The sequence below is a fragment of the Aptenodytes patagonicus genome, chromosome 5 (genome assembly GCF_965638725.1).
Source record: "Aptenodytes patagonicus chromosome 5, bAptPat1.pri.cur, whole genome shotgun sequence".
NCBI lineage: Eukaryota > Metazoa > Chordata > Aves > Sphenisciformes > Spheniscidae > Aptenodytes > Aptenodytes patagonicus.
The window spans coordinates 57,836,546-57,849,412 of record NC_134953.1 but is presented as its reverse complement, the minus strand read 5'-3'; the positions used below and the strand labels follow the sequence as shown (position 1 = coordinate 57,849,412).

The following is a 12,867-nucleotide window of genomic DNA, read 5'->3' as shown; positions in this document are numbered from 1 at the left end:
AGGGAAAGAGATTAACTGTGTTGTAATCAGTTATATGAAGGAAGTCTGCAAACCAAGGATGTTTTCAAACATCTTTGGTAGCCTCTCTCCTCCTGCCTCCCTCTCTCCTTCACTCCCCACTGCCCCTCCTACCCGGCATGGGCACTGCAGTAGTTATCGGCTCTGAAGTCTACAATAGGCAACTCACGTTTAATTGCTAGTATGTTCAAAAAAACAGCGAAATAAAGAAAATAGTGAAGCAAAACTAAGTACAAAATTAGCTAGAGATACTTAGAATAATCAAGGTGCTATATGGAAAGCTGAGCTTAGTAACGGAAACAAAAATAGGTAAGAGTAAAATATGTTAAAAAGTAACAGCAAAATAAGGTGAGAAGGTTGCCTGCAGGGGCAAGCAGTGGGCATACGCCGTGGGAGTAGTCTTAACGGGGTCGTGCGAGGGCTGCATTGTTCTGTGCAGGGACAGGTCTGTTGCATGTGTACCTAGCATGTCTTCATCAAAGATGTACACTTTTGGCCTGCATTTATTTTATAGCTATTGTCATGTCAAATGATTTCTCCTGATAGGCACAGGCCATCAGGAGCTGGGGTTTCTCATGTTTCAGCATGTGTTCCTAAAATGGGAGCATTTATGTATATTTATATAATCGCATTTAAGGTACTGCTGCATTTTTTTTAGGTAGCAAATTTCACGCTCCTAATTTATTCATCACTTATGTTGATGAAGTTTGACTTTGCACTCTCAGTCATTCTCATAGGATTGTGGATCAGTCTCAGCAGAGTTTCTTATTTGTCACTGTCAGTACATCATTTCAAATTCTCTGGCAAGAACATTTTCCTTTTATTTGCAATTACTTCTACCCATGCATAATACCTATTACCAGGTGTTGATTTACATTGTGGCAAGTAAAAGGGTGGTCATTAATCTCATGAAGGAATTAACAGAGAAAAAAACATAACTGTGATGAAGGATATTTTACTTCTCAAATATAAGCAATGCCTTTAGCTAGAAGTACCCAGTTCCCTAGGCAGTAGGAACTTGAAATTATTAATACTCACTGGCATTACTTCACCTCCACCCCCATTTTCCACTATTACCATCATCCCTGTTTGCATTTATCTCATGAGACAATCCCCTGCCAGATACCAGAGCTTTGCAATACCAGTACTATATAGAAGGAGGTTCCTCTTCACCCATAATCTGTCGTCTTTGGTATCTGTAGCTATCTGCACCACTTGTCTTCCACACATGCACTGGTTATGACACCAGTTTCTGCTGGGACTCCAAGGGAGGAGCCATCTTCCTGTGCTTCCTCAGTCTTAGCCCACCCGTCCTCACGCTGTCTGCCCCATGATCTGCTTTTAGTATCATCTAAATCTTGGTGCTACAGACTCTCTCTCCTCTCATGTCTGCCTGACACTTGTCCCCCAGCGTTACTGGCTGGAGCCTTTATGTTTTATCATGTCAGGTAACCCCAGTGTCACTGTTACTGGAGCACCTCGATGTCTGTGCACCTTTTGTGCTCCCATGCAGTGAATTCAGTCTACACGAGATGATAGGCAGGAAGATATTATCAGACCAAGGCTCCAAGGGGAAATTTTTTAAACATTTACATGGAAGAATTTGCTTAGCAGGATGTTTTCAGGAGAAGCAGTAATGTTTCTGTCATGCATTTATGTGTCTCCCCAAGCAGTTTTGGTAAAAGAGGGAGGGAAGCTTTAAAAATTAAAAGGCTTGACGTTCCCTGGGTGGACTTACCCAGCTCATAGAGAAACTGCCATTCTTAAACACAGTTTTGCCCGATGCCTGTTTTTGATAGAAGAGTGTGTGTGTCTTCTGCAGTGAACAAATTCTGGTCCTTGCAAGTCCAGAAGCCCACGGCCCCACTGGGATCCTGAGGGGGAGCAAAATTGTTGTATCTTTCCTTTCTGTGTCATAAGCTCTTAAGTTATTTATTTGATAAGTAAGAATGATTTTTCTGTTATAAAATTAGCAGCAGTTTTAGTAGATGACTTTTAAGGAGGAACACAATTGTGTGGTGCTAAGTCTGTCAGCAGGGAGAAAGCAGCTCTATCAGCCATATTGCACAATTTTGCCACTGTATGTTAAAGGCTGCCCTTCAGTTCTAAGAAATCTTGTTTTGGTGGCTCCATCATTCAGCTAAAAACCATTCTTTCTGTCTAATAATTAGAACTAAATAATAACTCAATGTGTAAAAATATATGTGGATTTCATAGCATATTTTGTGCAGAATGTGAGACCACAGCAGGAATGAAAGAAGTAGATTCCAATTATCATTTATTTATATGTTAAATAACAAAGCCCTCTGGGTGTGGCCTGCTTAGGTATTTTTGGATGTGTGTCTCCTACAGCCCTCTTCCACTGAGAAACTTTTCTTGTAGAAAAGAGGTTTCTCTGCTAGCTAGAGCTGAACCTGCTCATTTTCCTGTACCCCTCACTGCACTGCTTGAAAATGAGTAGGCAGAGCTGGCCTGCTCTCAGGTTTGTTTGCAGGTTCTTTTATTACTTTTTTTTCCAAATGAGCAATACAGATCCCAGTGAGCTGTGTGGTGAATAAACTGGAACTTCTTCAGTTTGCCTCTGAATTACATCAGAATCCGAGCTGACCTCAAACTGAATCCCAAATCGCTGCCTAATTTTGGCACATAAGTGAATGTCTTTGAAGCTTTTCCTGCCTGAAATTTGTATTCCTGTTTCTCAGAGCAAATATATTTTATTTTATTGTACTAAGCAGAATAGAAGTGAACTACTTTTCACTATTGCTCGGATGCTGCCTTTTCTCTGTGCTCTGTGCCTGCCATTGCCATTCCGGTGCAGTTGTCAGTGCTAGAGCTTGCAGCAGCTGATACCTTTGAACGGAAACCTTTAAGTGCCAAAAAAGCACCACCACACTCATGGGCTTCCTGTTCCTGTAGAGATGTGTGCGCAGCACTTCTTTTAATTATCATTCTGGGCTGGGCATCCTTTAATACAGCGAGAGGGCATGGGGCATCCTTTCAGCAAGCACGTGGTCCAGGGGGGAGGATCATAAACTTCTGCGAGGAGATGACCGGCAGCGGGCATGGGTGAGCTGGGGAGATGTGAGCGCCCTGGGGGACTCAGGCAGCCACTTTGTGCTGCTTGTCCAATACCTCAGACATGCTGGTTGCTGGTAAGGGGTGGCTCTCCAAGTCTGTCTTCTGTATATAATGTGGTGTAGTATGGTTTTGTTGTGGCCAAGAAGATATCAATGTATGACGGTCTGGATATGTGCAACAGATGTCTGGTAGTTCTACAGGGCTGTAATTTCACAGCAGTGGGTGGTAGTTTATTAACCATAGCATGAAGGCTTCACTAACGTATTTTTAAATGTTAGTTAAAAAAAAATATATATATATAGTTAAAGTGCAGTGTGTTTATAGAATTGCTGTAAGCTAGAGAAACGATTCTGCCATGGACAGCCCTATAGCCTGTCTCTCGATTACCTTCTCAGCCTCCATAACCACTGCAGAGCACCTGTCCCAGCTGTATACCTGCGCGTTCCCAGACGTGGTCTCGCTCTGCCTTTAGCAATGGGCTCCATGGGTAAAGGACAGCGGAGGTTTCTGCTGCTGTCTTTGGGGAGGGAGGGGGGAGCTTTGAACCAGCTGAGCATCTACCCAGCTGTGTGCAAACCCTGCAGTAGGGCCACAGGAGTCTGAGGACTTACCTGGCACCTAGGGAGTAGTCTTGAGGCTTTCATGGATGGCTAAATGGCAGGTGTCTGCAGCGAGCGTTATCTTTGTTCAGTACCTGATCTCCTTCACGGGCTGGCTTTATTCTGTAGAATGGTGGATCTTCTACTTTGGCTTATTGATCACACTTCATAAACTGTTGGTAATTGTGTTTAAAGTTTGACTATTTTAAATAGCGTTGTAACAGACAAGTTGTAGAAAGACTTAATGAGCACTAAAGCAGAACAGTTTATTCAGTAAATTTTTCCCTTTTGTATATGCAGTATGTCTGCATCTGATCTGAGCCGGAGCCGCCTTTGTAGTCAGCGATGCATTCTGGCAGCATTAACGTTCTTTGGGCTTCACAGTGTTTGAAACTCTTACATCCCAGAGTTATTGTTTCTTCAGAAAATATGCGGAATATCATAGAGTCACAGAATAATTTAAGTTGGAAAGGAGCCCCGAAGGTCATCTAGTCCAGCCCCGGCTCAAAGCAGGGGGGTGCAGTATCTGTCCAACGGAGGAAGAGAGAAATGTGTTCTCTCAGTGGTATGGTCAAACTCCTGTTTGTGGGAAATCGTTACATGATTATTATTTATTTTAGCCTTGTTTTTAATTTTCATATATCCCTTTGCTCCCCCAGAATGAAAACAGTAAATAGAATCTCACTGGATTTCTCCTTGTTTTTGTGTTACAGGCAAATGGACACAGTTTTGTACATATGGAACATGAGAAAGCTGTATTACTACTGAAGAGTTTCCAGAATACAGTAGACCTAGTTATTCAACGTGAGCTTACTGTCTAAATATTTTTTTATAAATAATAAATATGTCTAGCCAGATCTAATGTTCAAACAGATTTATACATAGGAAACAAATTTTTTGCCAATTGCTGGACCAATGGCAAACAGTAGTGCCAAATGTATAATACTATATGTTAGTACCAATCATCTTGAAAAAAATATATTAACTATATAAATATATTGTTCATGTGGCTATGTATTAGTTTTAATTGTCAGCCTCTGGCTGTGCATTGGTGCGTTTTTTTAATCAAGTTACTTCTTAAAGTCAATTTCATATGATTTCAAAACACAGAAGCACATACAAATTCTTTAGGAATTCTGCTGTCCATCAGAAACACTGCCTCAAAGTTGTATATGCCTTTATAAAGATAAAATATATTAACCTGTACTTCCCATGAAATATTTCTATCATGTCACATACAAAAATATAGAGAAAAAATATTTTCATAAACACCTCGAAGAAAGTATATATTAAATTAAATTTAATAATGTTCATTTATTTTCAATGCAAAGATATTATATGCCTTATGAAAATACCTGTACATATGCAGTGTGTATAGCTGGCTCCATATTAATTAGTAAAAATGTCACTATACAGGGTGAGATACTTAATAAATTATACCGTCAACTCTGGGACCTAGATACAAATAACCTACATGAAAATTGGTTAACTTCCTTTTGTTTGACACTTTCAGTTGATTCCATGTGAACACACTAAATGGATGAACAGTGAGTTTAGACAGGTATGGTTCATAAATGGAAGAAGGTGGTGATGGGTGGCAGTAAAACTTCTTTTGTTCCTGCTAATTTTATTATTTAACTTTTTAATTTAAAATCATAGGCCCTTTACTTACATTCCCCATCCCCCCAGTCTTACATTGTTCTGTATTTTCACTCCGGTCCAGGCTGTGCTAGCCCTTGCTCGCTATAGTCACTATCAGTGAGGCTTTAACCTTTATGCAATCCTTTATTTGAGTAATAGTCTCTTTAAAATGAATGGGAGCAGATTTAATCTAAGATATGATGCATCACAGGGGGAGCAGCGAATGACACTGAGCGAGCCTGGGAAAAGCTTTCCCACTGAAGTATGCAGTTTGAAAACCCTTAAGGTAAAAGTCCTGGTGCTGTTCCCAACAGAGAATATTGACAGCACGGAACTTTGCAAAACCTCTGTTGGCTCAGCAGTTCAGGTGTCCGTCGTGTTTATAACTGACAGCAAGATGGAAAAACATAAGAAAACCTCCCGCGAGATTTTTTTCAGGGGATCCAGTTTCCATTGACCTGAATGACACCGATGGCAATGGACTGCAGGGAGAGCCAGAACCTGCTCCGGGAGGGCCGGGCTCACTCCCACCTTTTCCGGCTGGATTAGCAACACCCTGAAAAACCCAAGTCAGAGGAGTGTAGCTATAGCACATGGGCACGGCCAGGAGCATTTTACTTTTTTGCTTGCGAGAGCCTCTAGAAAGTCTTAAACCTTTCTCCTCTTCCCATCAAGCGCACACTGACCGAGGTAATTACACTTCAAATTAAACTAAACTTCAAAAGACGGTACTGCCGTTATGTATAAGCCCTGTCTGCTATACGGACCTAGTATTCCTCCCACAGAGGTATGAACACACTTTGTGGAGTTTTGCTGCAGTCCTGCGTACAGTAAGCGGAAGGCCTGAACTACGAAAGGTGCTGTCAGCATTCCTGTTAGCCAATCTGTCCCTGACACCACCGAAACACACCAGTACTCGGAGCTCCTGCACAGGCGGTTTGGTATGTGAGGCGCTTACACCAGGCTCAAGGCAAACCGGACAAATTCACGGAAGAGAAATCTGCTCAGGTTACTAAATGCCTAGCAATCGCTTTGGGTTCTGGTGTTGGGAGAGGGTGGTATTATGAAGACCACCTGTGCACATAGCAAAGGAGAGAGAAAGTACCCCCCCCCCAAACATTAAATTACAAATCAGTTAGTACAGTAGGAACTATCCCCTCATGTTATTATGAAGCACCAGCTTTTTAATTGTTTGGATTTTTTTTGCCTCCCCCGCCCCAGCTGCATGGCAGCTGTTGAGAAGCGGAGTCCGGCCGGGCTGTGGCACTGAAGCCAGCGTGCTGGGTCAGCGCAGAGCTGCAGCCCTGCGCTCGGCCGCGCTAAGGGATTTCTTTAGCAATCATTTGGAAAGCAAGACTTCTACATTTGCTTGTAAGTTCCCTATTCTCTGGTTGTTTGCATCTCCCTTTTTCTCCTCAATCAACAGGAATGATTAAGTTTATTAGTATAAATATTAATGAAACATGAATTCCAAGCTGACTGAGCAGGTTCCCACATCACATGAACTTTACTTTATCCATGCAAGCGTTCCTGCTGGAAGAGCTTCTGTACCACCGGAGTGGCAACGCACCACCAGATACCACAGTGAGCCATAGCTGATGCTAATCCTAAAATTTACAATTTGAATAAATGATTTGATGATATTCAGAACATAAATTTAAAGAATTAATACTTTTCAGTAAATTAAAATCTTCTTGATACCACAAGCTGAAAAAGCTTACTGAATTCACATGATTTGGTTTTGGATCGTTATTTGTTCAATTTTTTCGGTTTTCAGTTTTCCATCACATGGGTGTAATTTCATAACGTGCCATCAAATCACACAGGCTCTGGCAGAGCCCATCTGAAACTTTTCTAACATTCATGGCATTTCAGAGACCAAAATTTCCGTTCTTAAGTCCTCATTGCCCTTTAAAAAAAGAAGTAAGGGTTTATTCAACATCATGTTCAGAAAATTGTAGACACCTACGTAGCTTTTAGTTAATTATGTTGAACGGGCATTAGGTCCCTTAATAGGCATTTATGCACCTAAGTTCCTCTGTGGAGCTGCCTTTGTCTTTTCATGCAGAGAATCACTCTTCTGAATGTGACCACACACGCACCCACACGGCGATGCAGCGTATACCAGCACGTCTGTTGTTACACACCCCGTAGGCATTTCGTGACAGCACAGCTCCCCAGCTCAGAAATCCTTCCTGTGACTCTGCTTCGGGCAGGAAAATGGAGTAAATGACTACGGCAGCTTTGAATCATGCTGTAACACTGCCTGATGTCATCATACAGAACACGGTGCGCTCACCCGCCCCCTCCGCAAGCAAAACGGCAAGACAGGCTCCTGAGACGTGTGGCAGTGTTAAAAATACATATTACGTACATAGCACCAAAAATGTGGTAGGGAGTTGCAGATACAGGAAGGGTGACGAGGGCTCTGCCTTAGGGCTTAGAACCAAGATAACAACTTACAGGTAAAAACTGGTAAACTGCAAAAAGCAAGTGAGCTTTAGTGCCTGTTAATACCATATTTTGTGCTCGGTTGTTTTTCTGCCTGCTGAGCTTATTAGATCTAAAGCACAGTGGCATAATCAGTTGGGGCTGTGTGCAGAACTGTATTTCAGGATTGCTGAGTGCTTTCATTAATGGGTTATAATGAAAAGGAAATTACAATAAAATTAAGTTAGCGCGGTGGAATGTCACATTTAAGTCCTTAACTTAGCCGAAACTCCCACCGACCCTAGAAAGGGGCTTGGGAGGGGGGGGAGTTCGGACTCCCGGCTGAAACATGCAGTAGCAAAGCTTTAACATCAACCCCCACTGCCCCAAAAATACCAAATGTTTTCTTTTTGGCATTATTTTTATTCAAATTGGCTGAAATGATGTTTAGCTAGCACTAGGATTATGAGCAACTAAAATTACTTTAATGGGACTACTTAGGATTTTTACATTAGTCCTTCAAAATAACTTGCACCTTTTGTCTTTCCTGGAAGGTCTCCTGTAACCTCACAGACAGAATCACCTACAACCCGGTTTGCAGGCCGGGTACCAGGTTATGTGTGTGCTTTGCACATAATTATGGTGGGTTTTGTTTTTTTTTTTTTTTACTAAATATGACTGTATGGCAAGTGCTGGAGGCAGGTGACAGTTCATCCTGAGGTGAATTCCACGTGTGGGCTCACTTTCACGTGTGTGAATGAATTTTGATCCAGGCAAGCACAGTCCCGGAATGCAGATGGTTTCCTTTCTTCAGGCTATTCAGCACTCCCAAATACACCGTATGTTCTCCCACGCTGACTATACAAGCACTCAAACTCGGTATCTTTCTAAAGCTACTAATGGAAATTTTCATACTGACTGAAACAGGCTGTGTTAGAAATACCATGGGGAAGTCCAGCGTGCGGCCGGCAGCTTTCCCCCGCCAGGTTTTTGCCGTAGTGCTGCAGCGCGCACACGTTCCCATGGCAATAGGTCTGTTGGCTGGGAACGCGCAGTTTGGCTTTTTTAGATTTTTTCCATGCAATAAACACTACTGACGATCCTCAGGGAAGGGCTAGATTAAAAAAGGAAGCCTGCGATGTAATTCCCTTGTCCTCATTTTGCAACAAGTTTTAAGGAGCTCAGCGGTAGGTGCCAGAGCTCCCGTTCCTGTGCTACCCCTCGTACCCCGTAACCGACTGCGGGGCCTCCTCCGCCGAGTACACGGTGTGCCGAAAACCCAGTGGCCAGACTGGTAGGAACTCGTGTGCTTTTCTGCAGTCTTGTTACAAGGCAGCTCTTAAGGGGAAAAAAGAAAGAAAAAAAGAAAAAAAAAAAGGGAAAAAAAGCTGCTTCCAAAATGCTTTCCTTATTTTGAGAGAAAAGTTAAGACCAGACCCCAGGAAGCCTGCAGGACTCTCCAGTCTTAGTAATTTACCCATTTTCCCATTCACAGCTTGCAGTTTCTATCTGGGTGTTGATAACCTATGATATTTAGAAGCCAGTTGTTCATAATAGCGATCATTTAACATCTTCAAATCTGTTTTGATGTTTTCCAAGATATTTTTTCACGTGTCCATGTCTGCATCTGTATTTCACGGCACTACGCTAGCTCCTGAGGTGGGGACAGGGAGTGCCAGCCAGGGACGGCCGTGCCTGGCCAGTGTCTCAGCGCCGGTACCTGGGCGGGACAAAGCCGAGTGTGTAAGTGACAGCTGAGGGCCACGCCGAGGGGTAAGTTCCTAACGCTGAGTGCAGTGCCTCCGTGGGACAGCAAATGCAACCATTTCCAGGGGTTCACTGGGAACACTCAGCCTGAAAGACTGCTGAGGCTTTTAGAGAGTGGCCTTTTTCTGAACAGGAGTGAAAAGACCTTGGAAGCGCTGCTGTAATAGCCATATTTTTAGCTCATATAGGAACACATGAAAAGTGAAATCACTGATGTTATAGAACACCACTAATCTTCATGAGCCAAAAATCCAACTAAAAATTACAGTATGAAATGTTCAGGAGATTGGTTTGCTGTTGCTAGTAAGCACTCTGAATGTAAAAAAAAGACGTTCCTTGGTTAAACCTCGCTGGCTTGTAATACAGCATTTAATTACCTTATGCAATCAAAAAAATGCTTATTTACAGATATGTGTATATATATGTGTGTGTATATATATATATATGTATATCTCTGATAGAGATACACGCAACAGTAAATGCCAAGACAGTATTAAATGAGAAACCATACACTGCAGTCTGCTCACGTGGAGGATCTGGTCTCAAGAGAAGACCCAGGGATCAATAGCAGGACGACTGGGCGTCAGTCAGGGGTATTTACTCCCGGGGAACTAACCGCTAACAGGTAACAGGGTTAGCGCTTGGGGTCCGTGCTGCCCAGCCTCTTCGGTGGAAGCTAAGCTCACCAGCACGTGGGGCTCCGCGTGTCACCGTAGCGCTACCCCTCTCCCACACTGCCAGGCCAGCCCTGTAAAACAGAAGGAAGATTTGACACAAGTATCCGTTTCCCAAAATTCATGAAGAGGCACAGGAGGTGATGAGCCTCAGCCGTGGGCTGTGGATTCACCACCTACCTTAGCAGCATTTTTAACTGGTGGGATTTTCCATTTAGAATTTCCAAATGAGAATAAAGTTTTATCTGAAGTTTGAGCTCCTTACCCATGGGCTAGTGTGTACCAACCCCCATCCTGCCTCAGCGCTCTTCCCCCCGTCTGCTGCCTTCAAAAATTTAATTTTAAGCAAGCGCACGACGATGTACCATTTCATTTTCGAGCAATCAGATGTAAGGACTTATTTCACTTGTCAGTCTTGGCAGTGTGAGTGGAATACAACGTAACGATACAACTTTCAGGCCAGTAGTTTGGATAGGATATGAATTAATTGGTGGTTTGGTTTTGCTTTGAACAACTTGGGTTTGGGTATGTGTGATGGCAGGCATCAAGCCACGTGTGCGGCACAGCAGTGGCACCCAGAGGCCAGGCAAGGACGCCCGTGCTCTGCCCCGCAGAGGGCGTGCGGGGCGGCTAACGTCAACTTTCATGGAAAAGCAAATTTGAAAAGAGAGTATTTGCGAATCATAGAGTTTAAATAGTTTCTCTTTTTAAAAAAAAAAAAAAAAAAGCAAGCCTTTTGCCCATCCTCTTCCTGGACAATTCCAGCAAATATTCTGGAAGTGAATGACATCACTGCATTGCATAAGAATTTCCACGGCCCTTGTAAGGCGTTTTCTGCAGCACCACCGACCCAGCCACAGCCCTGCAGCACAAGAGGCTTCATCTCTGTCAATTGGGGCCTTCTCTGTCTCTTTGCTGGCACGCGTGGCTTTGCCCCGACCCCCCGGGCAGAACAAACGCTCTCATCAGTTCGGTTTTCTACTTGTGAGTACTGTATCCCGTTCAGAACCAACAGCTTACTTTATTAAAAATTTTACCATTTTATAAAAGACATGTTTAATTATGATGGAGATGGCTGTATTGTAATTAATATTTTGAGATAATTGTGATTTTGAGCTTAAATTATATACAGAAAATGGTCATTTTTGTATGTGTTAAAAGATTGCTATATTACAAATGACTAACTGTACTTTTCAGTTTAATTACAGTATCAATGTAAATAAAGCTGAATGAAGAAATATTTACTACTTTATTAACATAGATTGTGAATGTACTTAATGTTTTTTGCAGTATAAAGACTTACTGAACTTGAAAGCTGCTTCATTTTCTGTGCGAAAAGGTACTTCAAAATTCTATTTTAAATCTATTGATTCAGTGCAATCAATTATATTGTTAGTTCATTTGCACATGCAGGTTGTATCCTTCCAGTTTTATTTCATGTATGACACTTATCCGTAAGGTGCATATTGTGTTTAGAATGCATTTTGCAGATGCTTCTGTACATAAAACAAATACAGGGACTAAAACAATGCTGTGCAGTGTATAGCAGAGCCATTTTTCGGCTTTGGTGTACCCAACTTTTTCAGTATTTAAAAAAGTGTTTTGAATAACATTAAAAAGTCTCTTTATTGTATAAATAATAAAAATGTCACCTTATTGTAATTAATTTTTGTCATCTTTTACTATTGGAAAGGATCCGAGGTTTCCAAAAACACTGTTCTGCAAGTTACGGAAAATGAGATGGTTGTTACCGACCCATCTCTTTGAAACTGGTGCGGATACCTAGTAACTACACCTTTCTCTTCAGCCATTTCACTTACAGCTTCAGAAACCGTCACAGCATCTACCAGCAAACCAAGCGGTGTTTGAGGGAAAGACTCCTTTTAATTACCAGGTATGTCAGAAAGAGACTTGAAAATGGAGCAACTCCCCTTGTTCAGCCATAGCTACTGGCGAGACATCAAATCTGGAAATGGAGCGACTGCAAGCTTGCGAAGAAAACCTTAGCATTTGCTGCTTTTTGGGTACAAATGCCGTATGGAAGACGGGGGAAACAAAAGAGCGGGTCGGGGGGGGGGAGGGGTGAGAGCAGCAGTTCCATCATCCGAGTAACGACAGAACAGCTCTTGACTTGTTCGAGCTCAAACAAGCCATCATTCTTTCTGCACAAAGACGCTATCATGTATTTCTAACAGGAAATGCCTTGCCCCTTCCCCTTCCCTCTCCTCCGCCGCCCCCCCCAGTCCCTCTCTTTCTAGAGCAGGTTAATACCAGGCACCAGGTCTCTGGTGTCTCCAGCCGTGCTGGCCAGTTCTCGTCCTTCTCTAACGGGGGTCACGGTCCTGTGCAGCTGTGTGTAAGGTACGTCAGACATCCTCGCTGCCGCTGAAAGGTGCTCGCTAAATTCAAAGACCCTGAGGCTGAGTAAGTGCAGTTTATGTTAATTCTGGACACATTCAAAACCTGGGAAGTTTAACTTTGAACCGTATTAAATTTTGCTGTGTTACAGAAAGGACGGGTGGAGACAGGAAAATGCTTTCATTACACGTACCTTTTTTCCTTATGAACACATACCACAGGAAGGATAGCCATTTGATGTCAGCCTGGCAGCCTTCATACAGAGGCTGAATGGAAGGGCGAGGCATATTTCTGTTCCTAAA

The 12,867-nt window shown here is 42.7% G+C and overlaps 1 protein-coding gene across 4 annotated transcripts in view; it reads left to right on the top strand.

The window, feature by feature from the left end:
- Positions 1–11,869, top strand: part of LRRC7 (leucine rich repeat containing 7) — a 190,520-nt gene extending 178,651 nt beyond the window's left edge. For all 4 annotated transcript variants that reach the window (XM_076339950.1, XM_076339954.1, XM_076339951.1 and 1 more), the window contains one exon: positions 4,409–11,869. In XM_076339950.1, coding sequence (XP_076196065.1) covers positions 4,409–4,516 — 108 coding nt within the window. In that variant the 3' untranslated portion in view covers positions 4,517–11,869. The remainder of the gene's footprint in view (positions 1–4,408) is intronic.
- Positions 11,870–12,867: the final 998 nt, after the last annotated feature.